The sequence below is a fragment of the Rousettus aegyptiacus genome, unplaced genomic scaffold (genome assembly GCF_014176215.1).
Source record: "Rousettus aegyptiacus isolate mRouAeg1 unplaced genomic scaffold, mRouAeg1.p scaffold_m13_p_2, whole genome shotgun sequence".
Taxonomy (NCBI): domain Eukaryota; kingdom Metazoa; phylum Chordata; class Mammalia; order Chiroptera; family Pteropodidae; genus Rousettus; species Rousettus aegyptiacus.
In genome coordinates this window covers 49,476,622-49,494,265 of record NW_023416295.1, presented here as the reverse complement: position 1 = coordinate 49,494,265, position 17,644 = coordinate 49,476,622, and the positions used below count along the sequence as shown (strand labels likewise).

At 38.8% G+C, this 17,644-nt stretch overlaps 1 protein-coding gene across 2 annotated transcripts in view; it reads right to left on the bottom strand.

The window, feature by feature from the left end:
- LRP2 (LDL receptor related protein 2) overlaps nt 1–17,644 on the bottom strand; it is a 182,468-nt gene that overhangs the window by 18,805 nt on the left and 146,019 nt on the right. For both annotated transcript variants that reach the window (XM_036236602.1, XM_036236603.1), the window contains 11 exons: nt 16,766–16,943; nt 15,546–15,742; nt 14,902–15,147; nt 14,049–14,177; nt 12,942–13,061; nt 11,709–11,825; nt 10,854–10,970; nt 9,880–10,017; nt 7,675–7,797; nt 4,630–4,758; nt 667–798 (listed from right to left, as the gene is read on the bottom strand). In XM_036236602.1, the coding sequence (XP_036092495.1) occupies nt 667–798; nt 4,630–4,758; nt 7,675–7,797; nt 9,880–10,017; nt 10,854–10,970; nt 11,709–11,825; nt 12,942–13,061; nt 14,049–14,177; nt 14,902–15,147; nt 15,546–15,742; nt 16,766–16,943 (1,626 nt within the window). The remainder of the gene's footprint in view (nt 1–666; nt 799–4,629; nt 4,759–7,674; nt 7,798–9,879; nt 10,018–10,853; nt 10,971–11,708; nt 11,826–12,941; nt 13,062–14,048; nt 14,178–14,901; nt 15,148–15,545; nt 15,743–16,765; nt 16,944–17,644) is intronic.

The following is a 17,644-nucleotide window of genomic DNA, read 5'->3' as shown; positions in this document are numbered from 1 at the left end:
AAGAAAGTAAGACTTGTATTTGTTTAAAAAAAATTAAAATCTCACACAGCGATACATTAAACAGCCATCATCACTGAGGCCTTCATAAATCACATCAGATATTTTTGCAGATGATCTATCTGCACTGTAACTAATAGCTCTTCAAGTATGATAGGTTTTGAGGTTTGATAATATTGATGTAATTGAATTATTAGTATTATAGGAACAATGAGGAGGTAGAGATGTCAATAATCGAACAGTTCACCTAATTAGATCCAGTTCCTCCTTTATCTGATAATTTCACAGATATTCTTGCAGATGAGCAATCTGCCCAGTGCTCTGCTAGGCACTAGTAAGATAGTATGGAAAAAAGCAATTGGCATTCCCTGAATTTGGGTTTGTTTGTTTGTTTTATTCACAGCCCAATAACTAAATGAGGAAAACAGATCTTGATATTTGTCATCACTGGTTATATATATATCACAAATGTGCAGCTTACTATCTCATTCAGAAATGATCATTACTCTCTAATGATAAAATTATTGGTGCACTTGAATATTTTAATAAGCTAGAAGCATGAGTTTAGCCTATTAAAGGAAATAAACAGTGGTTTAACAAAAGAGGATGACTGGAGAACATAAAGAATACATGTTTCTCCTAATAAGAAATGAAGGAAATATACTCTACCATCACAGGAGTTTCTGTCTAAAATATTGGCTTTGAACCCAGGTCTACAGGAGCAGATAAATCCTCCTTCACTTAATTGGGTACAATTTTGTTCACATAAATTTTCAGCACAAGATCTTTCTTTTCCTTTATCTGGAAAACAAAATTCCAATATTATAAATGGAAGGTATAAATCAGATCAGTCACAACTACACATTGCTAAGTAAGTTTTGGCCAGGGTGGACAAAATGCATATTAGTCATAAGTCATACAACTGCTATTAGAACCATAAATTGAAATACATGGAACGAAATTTTGCAATATACTTATTTCAAAGACTTCAAAATATTCGTATGTTTTTATTGAATGAATAAAAATGTTCAATATGATTTTTGTTTAAGGATTATAATATTATTTATAATGAGAAAATTTTGAAAACAACTTGAATGTATATTCAACGATAGGGAATAAATTGTGGTGTGTTGTATTTTATCAAATCTAAGACACCACTGATGTACCATTATTTTATATAACACTAAAATAAAAAAGATCTGGGACTTATACTATGGCATGTTATCAATTGTAAGATGCATCCTGGTTTCAGAGACTTTAAGTGTGAAAATAAATATGCATCTTAGAATCAACAAGTTATGATTACATGATGAATTGCTATGCAATCGTTAAAATTCATGGTTTCAAATGGTGCTTTGCCATGGGAAATATCTATAATAAAAACGGAGGTAAAAATTGTAACACTATTAATATAAAACATTTCTTTAAATTTTTTTAAATATTAAAAATTAAATTCGCCCATATATCTGCAAAAAAAAAGACAATGAAAGTACACCAAACTTTGTTCTCTCTTAATGATGAGATTCAAGTGATTTTTTCTTTCGATCGTTAATATATTATCTAGATTGTGTAACTTTCATAATAAAAGAAAATTCAACCAATAGTTTATATTTGTAGAGCCCATAGGAATGACCCTTGTTATCTGTTCTGGTCTATGGTCCGGATTCTCCAGGATAGATTTTTAATAGCTCAGACTCCAATCAGACACTACCTTGCTCGTCACTGCCCCCAGTTCTAGTCTCTGCCAATTTCTGCCCAAGCTATCTGGCTTTCATTCTTGTCATTCCTATCGGTTTGCTTCTTTTATCCTGCTGAGTCTTCCTCTACTTCAAGGTCCTATCAGGAAGCTTACAAAGATAAGTGTAGCTGTTAAGTGAAAATGGGGCCACGTGGTGGGAAGGGCAGTTATCACCATAAAGCAGTCAAGCTTCATCTACTTCTCAAATGAACTATCTGTTGATCAGAGGTTCTGAATATTTTAGTCAAAGAGACTTCGTAGTATCTCCTGACTCAATTCTTTCAAATCCAAATAGATTTACACCTACTTGTCTTCTACAGTAGGCAATGAGGTGAATTTAACAATTTCTTAGGGTCCCTTAGGGGACTATAAGTATATGTGGTTTGAATAAGCTAAAAATATTGAGCTTTAAAAGAAAACCCACAAAATAAAGCTCCATGTCATTCAATGGAATGCTTCCCTTAGAGTTCATACTTCAAAGCTATACACATGAAAGCCTTATAATAAAGGTCTAGTCTGAGCTCTTAACAACTACACATTGCTAAATAAATCCATTCAGATTTTCTAGTTCTTCTGGAATCAGTTTCACTGTTTTCTGTCTTTCTAAGAATTCATCCATTTCAGGTAAATGGTCTAATTGGTTGGCATAAAGTTTCTCATGGTATTACCTTATTAACTTTTTAAATTTCTGTAAGGTGGATAGCAATGTCTTCTCTACATTGCTAAGTAAATATGACCTACTGTTATTAACTTGGATAGGCTTGAGCCTGTCACATAACCTCGCTGAGACTCATGTGCATAATTAGACTCTGTAATTTCCTCCCAACTCTAAAATCTATAATGTGATTAGGGGATCCAGGTGGTAAGCATTTCTGGACCAACTGCTCCCTTGAGTGAGCTATACTCATGTGAAACCAGAGTCCTTAACAAGAGCAGAAACCACATAACATTATGAGAGTTTTCCTCAGATTCGAAGACCTTCTTATAACTTCTTTCACTTCACAATAGTCACCACTTTAATCCGTATAATAACAGATTTGCCCAAATCCAGACATACGATAATTTATTTTTAAAATATGCTCTATTTGAAGAAATAACTAACAGAGAAATAGCAAGTCTTTCTACCTTCGTTATCACATAAATAACGTTTGCAACCTAAGGTTAACTTCTTTCATATCTCAATGGTGCTAGAAAAAATAATAATGTCTTTCCTCTACTAATGCAATTTTTTTTAAATGGCAAATGTATGTCCTGAACACCTCAGTGATCCTGTTTAGAAAAGAAAAAAATGGAGATGGAATAAAAGGAGGAAGAAAAGGAGAAAGAGAAAAGAAAGGCAAGTAGGTGAGCAGCACCCAATAACTGGTATTTTAAATAAGAATTTTTAGTCAAATTATTAGTGCATCACAGTAAGACCGAATTCCATATCATAAATCTACTTAATATCTAAACAGAAATTCTGCTTTTATTCCTAAATTAATGTACGTGTTACTTATTTCCTTTAAGTAAACCTTGCTTTCAATTAAATGTCATTTGAGTAAAAAGTACTGTAGTTAATTTTAAGCCTTTTCATTGGCACACTTAACTAAAAGAGAAACCAATGTTTGACCCACACTCAACCTGGAAAAATGCCAAACTCCTGGAATTGTTCACATATCAGTCTTTGGGCATCACACCCAAATCTATCATCCAGTTTGAAAATCTTGTCTTGTTCATGCTTTTTAAAAATACTAAATCAAGTACTTTATTATGGCAAAAACTCCAAACCCCACTGAATAAGTGTTTTTCATCCTTCTTTGTAACTCACACAGTAGAAAAGTTGCCAGGAAACCTATAGGATGGCTCAGAAAACAGTGATTAAAGCCCAAGAAGTTGAAAACACATGGAACTAACTAAGGTGACTAAGTTACAGACTCCTAGAATTTGAAGAACTTCCTCCTTTTTCCTATGAAGAAACGGAGGCCTGGAGAAGTCAACACGCGCCATAAAGGGCACAGCTAGTGGCAGAGGAACTAGAGGCCAGCACTCCTGTCTGTAGACACAGGACTATTCAAATTCTGCCTCTGCCACACTATGTGACTTCAAGCAAGTTACTTAAGGCCTCTGAGTTTTATTATATAGATAGACATAATAGCAGTGACTCAATGGGGCCAACTTAAGTGACAGATTAGATACTGTATGTAGAAGCATTTCATAGGAGCTATAAAAGACTACGAAGGTGCAAACTATTAACCTGTCATTCCGACATTTCCATCACAACATTGGTTGTGTTCATCATCCTTTTCCCACACAAACTCCTCCCTTCACTTTAAAAATAAAAATAAATGTTTCTTCCAAGATCCCCTGTGATATTCCCATCTTTACCAGCTACCCTTCGAAGCTTTTTCCTTAAGTTTCAAAGATATTGCATTTGGCTTAAGATTTAAAAAAAATATATGCAGACTAATAAACAAAATACATAGCTGGGAGGCACCTAGTGAACTGGGAGGAGGATGTGCTCTGCACTTAGGTTAATCAGAGTTCACATCTTGACTTAACTTCTTAAGGGCAGAAAGACATGGCCAATTTCTTTAACCTCTAAGCTGGTTTTCTCATTCATAAGGAGTGGGGAGGGGGAAAGAGAGTGGGGTGGGAGGTGGGGGGAGAGAGAGAGAGAGAGAGAGAGAGAAACCTAACTCAGGATTGTTACAAGGATGAAATGAGATAACCTATGCCCTGTTTAACACAATGTCTAGTATAGAGTAAGTGCTCAATAACAGGCAGCTATAGGCTGGACTGTAGTTCAAAGTACAAAGTAAAGAGAAAAATGGGGTTATCATCTACTTTTATGTTATTAGAGGCTTTCATTAAATAAACCTGAGTTACCACAATGAAGTATAAAAATAAGTACTTACTGCAACCCGTTTCATCAGACTGGTCGCCACAGTCATCGATATCATCACAAGCAAGGTGTTGTGAAATGCAGTGCTTGTTGCTACATTTAAATTCATCTTCACTACAAGGTCTAGGGGTGGGATCTACACCTGTAATTTAAGAACAAGTTAAAATCAAGACTTTCCTTCTGAAAAACAAGATGGTTTCTTCGCTGTCAGAGACCGTTATTACTCACAAATAAGCCCATCCTTCCAGACATTTCCAATTATTGCCCCCTAGCAATTATGTTGGGACTATGTGACTAGTTATGGCCAATGGACTATGAAGTAGATGTGTCACTTCTGGGCTGAAGTCCATGTGGCTGTCCCCACCCCACCCTCACTTTGGTAACCTTGGAAGCCATGTGCTTCAGGTAGCCTTGCTACAAGACAGAGGAGAGGTGCGTAACCTGCACTACCCATGAGTGAGAAATAAGTCATTGTTATATCAAACCACTGAGAGTTTGGCATTTGTGGGTTGTGGCAGCTAGTATTAATGCCTGGAATAATACAGACATAGGGTGCTTTCACAACAAGTAACTAAAATATCTGGTATTGGCTTCACAGTCAGGAAGCAAACAATGAGGAAACTGATACAGGAGGCAGAAGAGATGGAGACCAAGTCCAGAAATTTGCAGTGTGGGAAAAGCTGACTACATTTACATCCCAAATGGTAAGAGTGTGCAGGCTTTGAGGCGCAAAAGCCAGATAAAACCTCTTAGTTGGATGAAATGACTGCTCATCTGTTTTTCTAGAGGCCTGAATGTAAGTGGTGAACGGTTGAGACAAAGGTGCCTGAGGGAAACAAAGCAAAAATAAAATAAAATAAAGCAGATTCAAGAACTATGTCTCAAAAGGAACACTGAGTGAGGTTATTGATTTTTATAACTGACTGGAAACAAATAGAGCCAACGCCTGCTCAGTTTCTGAGAGAAATATATGACCAAATAAATCAAAATACTGTGACTGAAACTTTAAAAAACCTCTCAGGCCCCCAAACTTCCACAAGCAGAGAGCAAGCTGAGAAAGCAATGAGGGCCCTAAAGAGAGCATATTCTTCTGTTCCCTCTTCATTTGAAGGGGAAATAGACAAGGAAACACTCTCAAAGGGGAGGCAGAGTCGGTGAGGAACAAAGGACACAGGTACTTTTTCCAGAGCAGAGTCTTGACCTTAACGATAAATCTCTTTCACTCCCATAGCAGGGGCCTTCACGATGTCTGCATGAGGTAACCAAATAACTTACTCTCCAAGCCAGTCTGCTTTCTAGAATGTAAGGAGCACTGTTAACAATTCCACTAGGGCAACAGACATAAATAGCACTGCCCTGGGCCAACGTGTCCTCCTAGCCCAATGTCATTTCAGAATTGTTAAGACTGGTGATTGCAATGAGTCTGTAATTCTCTCTTTCCCAGTGGGAATGTTTATTTCTATTATGCTTCTCTGTTCTAGCACTTTCTATTGGTGGTCAGGGGGTGGGTGGCACAAATAAAACTAGTCTGTTAGTTTATGGGTCTCCAGACCAAAAGGAATCACATCTGGAATTGATAGTGTGACTCCTGCCCATTACCCAGAGCTCCAGGATTTCAGTTACTGGATAGAACTATGAATTACGTCCTTGCGGAGGGGTTAAGGGTGCTTCGTGCATGAGAAGAAAGACATAAAGGAATTCCTAGTGACATGAAGGTAAATTATGATAGGAATAACTGATGTTCACCAAATACCCATGCACTTCCCTGTATTTCCCTGTTTCCTTTGCATGTGACTAGTTTCAACTGAAGGACAGTGAGTGTGAGTGACATCTGTCACTTCCTAGGAAATTAAGAACCTGTGTGCCTCCTCCATTTCTCTCTTCTCTGCCCAGCAATGAGAGGGCATAATTACGAGACAGAGGAGAGCTGCCTGACCTTCATCAAATTCTACATGAGTGAAAAATAAACTTCTGCTGTTAAAGCCATTGAACATTTAAAGCTCACCCTGCTTTAAAATGGCATTAGTAGCAAGGGAAATGGAAAGAGAAGAGAGGAAGGGGAAACCTACTCAAAAATGTTTCTAATGTTTTATTTCTGACTTTTCATCCTTTTGTGCTATGCCTTAAATAAACATAGTAACAATGTTATAGCCACAGGTTCACCTCTGCCCCAAACAGGGGGGTACAAACTGCAATACGTCAATGTCCTCCCTGACACATAGTCCCCTCTGGGATGGGGGGTGGCAATGAGCATTTTAAGATCACACTGAAACAAGGGATGGAAAATAGAAAAATTAGGTATTTGTCTAAATTTTCCTAGATAATATCCTTTTAGGAAAAAAAAAAGTAATTGGAATCAGGGAAAATAATTTTCCTCACAGACTTATTTCTAGGTAAATAAAATTGTCCAGATTCATCAACTCTCTCCATCAATGGATAAATTATAAAACAGTCTCAGAATAAAAAAACACAGACTTTTTTTATATCTAACACATTAAATGCAGCCAGTTTTCAGCTTCTATCTTAAAATAGTCCATCATTTGTCTCTTCTGGGAGATAAATTCTTATTTTAAAGAAGGATATTAGATAAGCTAACACCAGCGCTGCCTTACTTAACATGATCTTCTCTGCTGGGCCTTGAGGGGTGCACATCCCTGAATTAGAAATTAGTAACTCTAAGCTGAAGAGTGACCCAACCTCATCTTCAAAAACAAACCATTCCTTTGTGAAGAGTGACTCAACCAGTATTTAGTGCTGGTTCTCATTTTTTTAAGAGAAAATGAGGAAAGAAAAATTGAATGTCTAAATGAAGACTAAAAATATCAAGGGACTTGCCAACATCTCACCCAAACAAAATAGGAATATGTGGAGAAGGGTAGCGTCTGAGTCATACATGTGTTTATAGGGTCTGGCAAACATTTATGTCAGCAGAAATCTGCAGTCATAGGTTCAGCCAAAGCCTCTATGGGACAAACTGAAATCCCAGAGTGTACATTTTGCAAATTGCAGACAATTTGGGGCCCTTAGATTTTCCTTCTCCCTTTTGACTTTTGCTTACAGTTTTCCTCCTTCTCATCACTTCCATCTCCACAGTCATCCACATGGTTGCACACCTCGTGGCTGTAAATACAGCGATTGTTGTCACACCGGAAACGGTGTGGTGATTCGCAGGGAACACTCACTAAAACAAAAAATGGGAAAACAAAAGTAGAGGTTAAGAGTAGAATCTAAGTGTTAATGTCTAAAAATATTCCTATACCAGCACCAGGCTTGCTTGATTCATCCATTCATTTGCTCATTTAATTAACCAATGGGCACGTACATTTGAGTATCTACAGCGGTCCCCAACCTTTTTGTCACCAGGGACCAGTGCTCCTATGAGAATCTAATGCCTGTGGTGCTGAGGCGCTGATGCCAGCTCTGGGGAGTGGCTGCAAACACAGATGTAACTTCTCAGCTTGCCTGCCACTCACCCACTGTGAGGCCCCAACCTCTGCGCCGAAGACTGGTACTGGGGGTACCTGATATAGATCTTGGGGAGGGGGGTTAGAAGAGGCATCACGTGGGAAGACTCTGAGTCAGGAAGGAGCCTGGCAGGCCTTTAGACCTGAATAAAAGGTCTTTTGTAGCTGGAACACCAGGTAAGGACAATGGTAGCCACGAGGCTAGAGGACCAGCAGGACCATACATGTGCTCTTATTCTAATAGCCAGGAGGCCTTTGTTTGTCCCTTTGACTGCAGTTGTCATTGAGCCTCCATAGCATGAAGTCTTTTCATTAAAGTTTTATAACATGACGACTGTCCTTCCTGAATATTTTTCGAGATTCACCAAGTTAAGAACAAAACAAAACATGGTTAGTTCCTAACAAGAAAAGAAGTGGCAAGAAAAATGTTGGGATGTCACTGTGAAAATATATTGTATGCTAAGTAAAGTTCTATGAAGGAAAAAATATTCTGATATATAATTTTCTACAGTTATATCCTTGGGCTAAAAATGAATAGTGATGAATCTAGGAAACCAAATGGAAGAGGCGATGTGAACTTAAGAAGCAAACGGCAACGGAGTCACACTAGGAGCTAATCAAGGGTCCCAGCAGGAATGTTGGAAGGTGCCTCCTCCTGTGTGGAGGGCTTTCACTTACACAAAATTCTTAACCTTTAGCTTGCATCAGAATCATCTGTAGGGCTTGTTAAATGCAGACATTGGGGGGCCCCACTGCCAGAGATTTAGAGGGGGTAGGTCTGGGGTGGGCCTAAGAATTTGCATTTGTAACATGTTCCCAAGTGATGCTGACTCTCCTATTCCAGGAATGGCACTTTGAGAACAGCCCTAGAGTCTCTCCAATGACTCCAGGCAGGTAGCAAAATTATCAAAACAAATTCTTATCTTCAATCATTGTGCTAAAACCAGTAGTTCTCAATCGAGGGACTAAATTAAGAGCTAAGGAGCTTTTTTTCCTTCCCCCTCTTTAATTCCCGCACCCCTCTACTTCCACCCCTGACCTACTGATGTTGCCATCTCCCCTTAAGAACTAGATCTCCAAAGGCGAGGTGTCTCCTCTCAAGCTCTCACAGTGCGTACCCAGGGCCTGGTGAACCCAGGACCTTCTGCATGTAAAGCAGACGTGCTAAACACTACACTATGGAGCCACCCCCAAGAGCTAAGGAGCTTTTTAAAAATGCATTTGCTCAGGCCTTGGTTCATTAGGTCTAACCCTGGGGCGGGGCCAGGGCATGTGTTGTGGAAACAAGATGTGTACACAAATTGAGATTCACTGGTTGAAAAAACAAATATGCATCATACAGCAGAAGGGAATTAGGTGGTAAGTGACTTTAAAGATAAACTAATCTTTAAATTTCCAAATGGTGATCTATGAAGCTCTAGGGTTTGGAAGAGATGCTTTGAGGGGCACGGAAAGTAGGATGCAGCAGGAGAGACACACACCCCAACCCCTACTCAGACTTCAGCCACAACAGACCTGCCTCTCTTTATGCACGTTGAGTTTCCAATTCAGATTTCTTTTAAAGAAATTGTGTTCTAAGGACATAAACTTGTTTAAAGCCATGGGTGTTTGCCCAATCTCATGTTTCAAATAGAGAACTAAGCAGGAAGACTGAGTGAAATCACAGGAAAGCAGATCATGTATGTAGTACTTAAAACTTGTACAACTGTCTCCAGGATTACATGCTCCACATAAGAAAGAAACATGGAGATTTTGCTAGACAACACCTCTCCCATTCACTCCACCTCTCTCCCTCTTACAGCATAGGTGAAGTTCTTCATCGGAACCATCGCCACAGTCGTTATCACCATCACAGATCCAAGATGACTGGACACAAACATGATTTTTACATTCGAACTTAATAGCTGGGCAGAATGCACCATTCGGGAAGCGAGTAGCTGTTGGTGGGGAAGGCACATATTCAAACTATTAGAAGAAGCTACTAGTGTTGGAAAGCTAACCTGCTATTTCTCCTTTAGCTCTTACCATTACAGCCTGCTCTTCCTTACTCACCCAGAGTACCATGGCCTGAAATTCTGATGGACTATTTCTTAAGGACAGTTGTTCAAGCCCAATTTTCAATGACATGAGTCGTTCCATGGACCTTTTCTTTATAGGCAAGTACAACTTTTCAGCTATGTGTCAGCACTGGCTTTACCCGTGATCCATTTAAATAGTCTTTGAGAGCAGGTTTTAAGATGTGGCAACATCATTATCAACAATATCGATCATGGAGCGTCACAACAGTTTTTAACCCAGTGATTCATAAAGACTAAAATGTGGATGATTATAGTGACATTACACTTTAAACAACTTTTGATATGTCACCATGCAATTTAGAAAAATGTCAATGCTATAAATTCAGTATGTTCTAATATCCAATCCAAGTTCTTCATACCCATTTATTCATTACTCAGATATTCTTTTATGTGCGATGTTATCCAATTAATGATTTTTATAGTAGTTGATAATATATAAATACTTTGGTAGCAGAGATACTTAAAAGTCTCTATTTAAAATATTATTAATGAAATGCCCCTTGAATGACAACTGTGAAATATATGGGTATGGTGACTCAGATCCCAGGTGAACTAATAATTACCAATGAATGCTGAATAGGAAATACCTTTGGCCTTTTAATCTAAGAAGTGGTGGCTGACGGAGGAAGTTAGGGTCTAAACTGCCATATCCATACAATTCAGATAAATAGTGCCACGAATGTCTAAGAACTTACGACAAACAGCTTCATCAGATGCATCCAAACAGTCAATGATTCCATCACATTTCAATTCATTGGGCACGCAGTGTCCACTCTTACACTGAAAATATCCAGGATGGCAAGTCCTCATTTCTGAAGAGAAAAGACTGTTATTCCTAGGATGCCTTCGCATTCTCAAACAGCTCCATGGAGTGTCGTAGGTACTCCATCACATTCCTATCCACCTTCTGTCATGGCTCACAGCAAACCCACAACTTATGGTTAGCAAATGAATAAACACTCAAAACTTACACCTTCCCCTTTCAAGACAGGGAAATGAGGTACCTATCTCTCCTCTGTTAAATAATCTCTATCTCTTAAACTTTTCCTCAGAAATCTGAATTCCCAACTTTTCTTGTTTGCTGATTTTTCTCAGACCCAACCCTTGCTCAGTAAAGAGCTATAAAAATTACTTGGACTTTATGATTCCTATTCTAATGCTTTTACTTCTGTACCAGGCAGCTACAGTACCATAACCCCTAGGGCCACTCTCTGGGGAAGCATAGGAAGACCAATATTTTTATTTGTCTACTTTAATTTGTAGATTAAAGTCTGCTCCTAGGAAATGTTTAATGAGATTTAAAAAAAAAAACTTTTGCTATTTTCCCCTATTATAAGTGATCTAGACTGCCGTAAGTTAAAAATAAAGCATAGTGGATACAAAGCAGAAGGTAATGTGTAATCTTAAGGTTTGTATACTACATAAATTACACAAAAATCATCTTACTCTAAAAACCTTACAAACACTCATTTGAAGTCCCTACTTCTGTTAAATATGCTGACTTTAGTACAAGACACTACGAGAAGCTTCTCAAAGAGCTCTGACAGTACCACAGTCTCGTTCATCCGAGTTATCCCCACAGTCGTTGTTGAAGTCACATATCCACCGAGAGGGAATGCAGCTCTGATCGTCACATCGAAACTCACTCTCTGTGCACTCCCGAGGGACTAAAAAGGAAAACCACATGGCCATGAGTGGGCGCCAGGAATCACACACAGGACAAGTTAACAAGGAGATGTAATGCCCTCAGCGACCACGGCCCTCCGGTGCTAAAAGTCACAGCTGTCTGCTTGGGCAGAGTGTCCATCATCCAAAAATAGACCTTCCATCTCAATTTTAAATATGTAAGAAGTTATTTAATCTTAAGATAAATTTCAATTTTGGGAAACTAGATAACCTATAGGATTCAATATGAACTTTCTTATAAATAATAAAATGCCAACTGAATGCCCTTCTGTGTAAGGAGTTTTCAGCCAATTGATATTTGCAAATGTAATCAGCATCTTGATTTTTCTCAATCGCCTATAGCAAATGATCACTTCTTACTTCCAAAAGGCGACTACAGTTAGAATGTATCTCATATTAGTCTATCAGAAATTGACATATATCATGAGTCAATGGTATATGTTCAGGGAAAGGCCTCATTAAAGCTATTTTCGAAACACACCTAGTTATTCAGGACTAACTAGTTTGGTGTGATCCACATCTTTAGCTTCCTTTCCACATCCTCCTTGTCCAATTTCTCATAGTCAGCACCTTCACTGGGAGAGAGAAACTAAAACCTGACTTGTTATTTAACTGTTAGACTTCCTAACATAGTCAGCTATTCCAGGAAGGCTGACGATCCAAAATACAAGTTCTCTTTCCTCTCCTGTTAAGGCCATTTCGGTGCAAGATCTTTAGATTAGCACCATTCCTTCCTGTATTTCTCTTGGTCTTGGTTTTCTATTTCTATTCTATTTATCTTCTTATATTGGCTCTTTATGGTAAGTCACCTCAAGTTATTCTTGGGGGAAAAAAAAGTTGGTATAAATAAATTCAACAGACAAAAGACACATTTGGGTAAACAACCTCATCCCAAAGTTTGATTATAAACAACTCAGAATTAGATGCTTATGTCCTCAGTTAAAGAAAAAGTAGAAAAGGACCAGTCAGCAGAAAGTAAGAGATCAGGTAGCTACCATTCTACCCTTTGAGGGCAAATGGCATAGTTGAATTATAGACAAAGAGCAGATGTCACAGCTCTGTTGATACATGAGGATGATAGAACCCTGAACACTTACCACAGTTTTCCTCATCTGAGTGATCTCCACAGTCATCGTGCCCATCACATTTCCATCGAAGAGGGATACATTGGTGATTATTACAGCGGAAAACACCCACAGGTTTGCACGTCATCTCCTCTGCAAAGCACAGTCATTGCAAAGACTTCAGAGGCCAATGGTCAAAAAATGCCAAAAAAGCAATGGTTTCCTTGTGAGTGAGTCTGAGACTTATGCTACATATTCTCAAAATTCCCAGGGGGAAGAATGTCAGCAACACTCACTTGTCAATATTCCTCTTTTGGCTAAACTTAACCTGTACTATTACTTGAAACTAGATCTATTATTTTTGTAGAAAATGTTCAAACAGTAAATTGGTATCTGGCTTGTAATTTGCAACAAAAGCCTGGAAAAGAATATTAAGAGATGCCACCAGCAAATAGAACATTTCCATTATATTTTCTTTACTTGACTAGATTCAGTGTTATTATTAAAATAGCCCATTATCTTCCTTACCACTCTTCCAACTAACCCTAACACACACACTTATAGACATTTTGATTTCAAGTTAGAGTATATGCCTAATCTTGATAAATTCCATTAATTTGTTTATCCTTTTGTCTATAAGTTCTTCCTATGTTGCTAGAGTGACTAGAGCTGACCAATGGATAATATGGAAAGTCAGAGAGACATTCAGAGTATAAAAATCTCCAAGTAAGAAATATTGACTTTGAGATATTCTTTTTAGTGGTAGATACCAAATCTTTCTCTACCCTGTCAATCTCAATCAATCTATAAGAGTAGATAAAGAATGTAAACTTATCAAGTATAAATAAGAATTCTACATTTGGGAGAAATTTTACAAGTTCCTAATGTCTTAATAATATCTTCTCCAATTACAGCATCCTTTGGGATATTTCATTTAAGATGCTATAAATTAAACTCCCCTCAATAACCCTGTAAAATGCTACAAAAATGTAACATGTTATTAAAAGAATCTATAGACAGTTCCTTTTTCAGAGGTAAACAAAGGAAAGATGACATAGAAAATCCACTCTCATCTCCTAATAATGGCCTGGACATTTAAAACTTCCTTGCCCCTCTCCCACTCCCCCGCAGCGTCCCTACCACAGCCTTGCTCATCACTGTTGTCCCTGCAGTCATCAACACCATTGCACACAGCCCACTTTGGGATACAGCGGTAGTTTGTTTTACAGTTGAATTCTGTATGGTTGTCGCAGCGATAGGCAGGGCCCACTGAAAAGAGAGAAAGTAACAAAGTCAGAACTGAAGTTTCAGTTCCGGGAAACAGCACAGAAAAACACCTTCCATTGTCATATTTAAGACATGGTGCTGACAAGTAACGATTACCGTGTTACCATTAAGTTGACTCTGGCAACATATGTCTGTTTTATGTGTGATGCCTGTTCCCCAAGAGCAGAAAGGATCCTAAGTTTTCTCACTAGCTCAGTACCACTGGTTTGTGTTGCAGTATAATTTTGTGAGAGGAAAAAGGACTGGGTTTGAAATTTTAAAAAAAGAGTTGAAGTGTCAGCTCTCAGTAAACGTTTCCTAGGAGCAGACTTTAACCTACAAATTAAAGTAGACAAATAAAAATATTGGTCTTCCTATGCTTCCCCATCCACTGAAAGTGAATCCCAGTTTCCTCATCTGTAAAATGGGAATTTTATCTCACAAGGTGTCTCTGAGGCCAAATGAGAAACTGCTAGATATACAAAATGTGTAAGTTCTTGTTATATTCTGAACAGACTGACATTCAGTGTATCAAGAAGAGAAACCAGCCCCTTCATATACAGTGGTCTGGTTCAATATGCAGGCTATACGACCATATTTTGTCTCGCAGTGTCAGAGTTAGCAGAGAGAGCCAAGAGGGGGTGCCCCATGTGTTCTCTCAATCCACACAGAGGTTCTCCTTGTTTCCTGCTCCTGGTCAGGCCATGCCCCGCCCACGGGAACTTACTGCATTCCTGGATGGGCTCATCCGAGTAGTCTCCACAATCATTGTCTACGTCACACTTCCAGGACTGAGGGATGCAGTGGCCATTGGCACACTTAAAATAGCCTGGCTGGCAGAGTCTGCTGGCACAGTGGGAACTGTCTTCATCTGAGTCATCCCCACAGTCATTTATCGAGTCACACTGCCAGGCTTCTGGGATGCAACGTTTGTTGGCACACTGCCATTCATTGGACTCACATTGGTGGTGCTCTATAAGCAGAGACATTTTGTTATCAGCTTGGAAGGCATCAGGAACAGAAGCTTTTTAAAAATGGAAACAAACATTACAACTGAGAGTCTTTGATTAAAATAGGGGAACCCCTCATTTTTCCCTCAATGTTAGCTCTCTATGCATAGGAGGATTCTATGCGTAGCACATGGTAAGAGACCGCCAGTACAGCCAACTTACTATCTACCTTTACCATCTGTCTTACAGAGACTTTAGTGATTCTAAAAAAACTTTATTAAAATAGATATAGGATGGAGTTTTCTCCTAGGACTCTGGACTGGTTTTTGGTTTATGATACTCAGAAAATCCCCACAGAATCATAGCTATACACAATCAACTACAGAAACAGGCAAAGAAGGCATAAAGCAACTCAACACACCGCAAAGAACAACGTCTTCATCAGACCCGTCAGAGCAGTCTCGATGGGTATCACACAGGAAGTAGGGGCTGGTGCAGTTGCCGTCTTTGCACTGGAACTGCCCTAACCGGCAGTAGCGCTGTGGGCAAATGGGGGGTTCATCCGAACCATCCGAGCAGTCTCTCTGTCCATCACATTTCCACCAGATAGGAATACATCTGCACGGAGAAAATATACCACTTCTCTTAGCGAAGCCCCTGAGAGTGGGGGTGGGGGAGGTGGTTAGAGGAGTGGGCAATGACTATCTGGGGAGAAGTAGGCAAAACTGAATTCTAAGTGACCCACATGAGTTCTCTCATGGCACGAGAAGATGATTAATTAAACCTTGGTTACTGGGGCATATTTTAAGAGAAAACAATTAGATATGATAAAACAGATTTGTTAAGACTAAGATACATGCTGATAAAATGCTTCGAGTATGATGATTAAACTCCTGCCACAACCAACAGTGGAGTGTGTGTTTGGACCTATGGTTCTGGTAGCAGGGCTGAGATTGTCTGCCAGGGTGATATAAAAGACATTTAGGTATTGGTTGGGAAACTGGAGGACACTACCATTGTTTGAGAGCCCATGTCATGATAGGTGTATGCTAGATTCTTAATCTAAGATGTTTTATTTAATCATCAAAACAATCTGCCAATCCAGCATCTGCCAATCTAGATGCTATGATTTGCATTAACACCCCACTCTCTGACTCAGTCTCCCCGGTCATCATTAATGGCCTATGGCCATTTTTAGGAAAATAATCTATGCCATGTTTCACAGCAAACACAAATGGTCAAAAATGGATTTGAATGTGTAACCCTGGATCCTCTGGCCAGTGTACATAAAGATGAGAGAAATTCTATCATTTTGAGAGCTATTTTTCAGTATACACTTATATATACTCTGGCGCTGACACTTAAGGCAATTTGTTAGAAATAAAAAACACATAGTTTGCTTCCTCTCTACAAATATAAAAGTTTGTATATATAGGTATAACAATTTGGTTAACAAAATTCCTTCTATTCATGGAAGATATTATCTGAAGTTGGGGACTGAGAGTCTTGGTGCATCCATAAGAACATGTCAATTAGCCAAAATCTCGGTTGATTTGAAGACTCCCATCCCTGGGAGCCCTGAAGTTCAACGTGCATCTAAGGAATGGAGAGTCAATGGAAAGAGAGAAGAGAGAGCCTTACTTTTCTTTGTTAGCACACAGGAATTGGGTGCTAGAGCACATGGGCAAGCAGTGGGTACTGTCAATCAGGTGGATAGTCTTAAAGTCATCTGGGCACTCGCAGGTGAATCCTTTGCCTCCTGCTTCGATGAGGCAGAGATGAGAGCAGCCACCATTGTTGGTACCACAAGGATTATTCACTAGTGAAAGAAGAAAATATATGTTCATTCAATACAATATCAAGCAGAGATGAACTGATTACTCGCTCTATAAAACTTATCATCTCTTAGTAAGAAAAATCATTATCCTCATTTCACACGTTTTCTAAAAGTTCATAAATAAGACAGATGATAGAACTATATAAGCAGCTCTGTGCTTTAAGAAAACTGATTTACATACTATCAGAACTGAGGCATACCCACTGGTGTTGTAGGCTACAAAAGATGTGATTCTCAAAGTCCTTGGAGAGTAGGTGGGTAAGCGTGCTTACATACATGTGTCCAGTACCTAAGTTAAAGTTTTAATTTCCAGCACATGGTATATTCTCTTATTCTAAGGATGTAGGCAACAGAATTATGGCCAAGAACGAAGTGGATAGATAAACTGAGCGGCATCTAATTTTCTGGGCCACCACTTGGAAATGAAGATTAATTTGAACTTCCACTAAAATGATACCAAGAATATCAAATTCCAGAGAAAAACACTGAGTATCTTAATCTTGCTAATTCTCATTTTTCCTCACTTCTAAGTTTATTGTGTGTTTTAGCAAGACATCGTAACAAAGAAAGCCCACAAAATCCATTCTACCCCCAAAATATACTCCAGACACTTGCTAGATTATCTCTAGATCATAAAAATGGCTTTGATTGTATGAAGAGGAATGTAAGTTTGCAAGCAAATA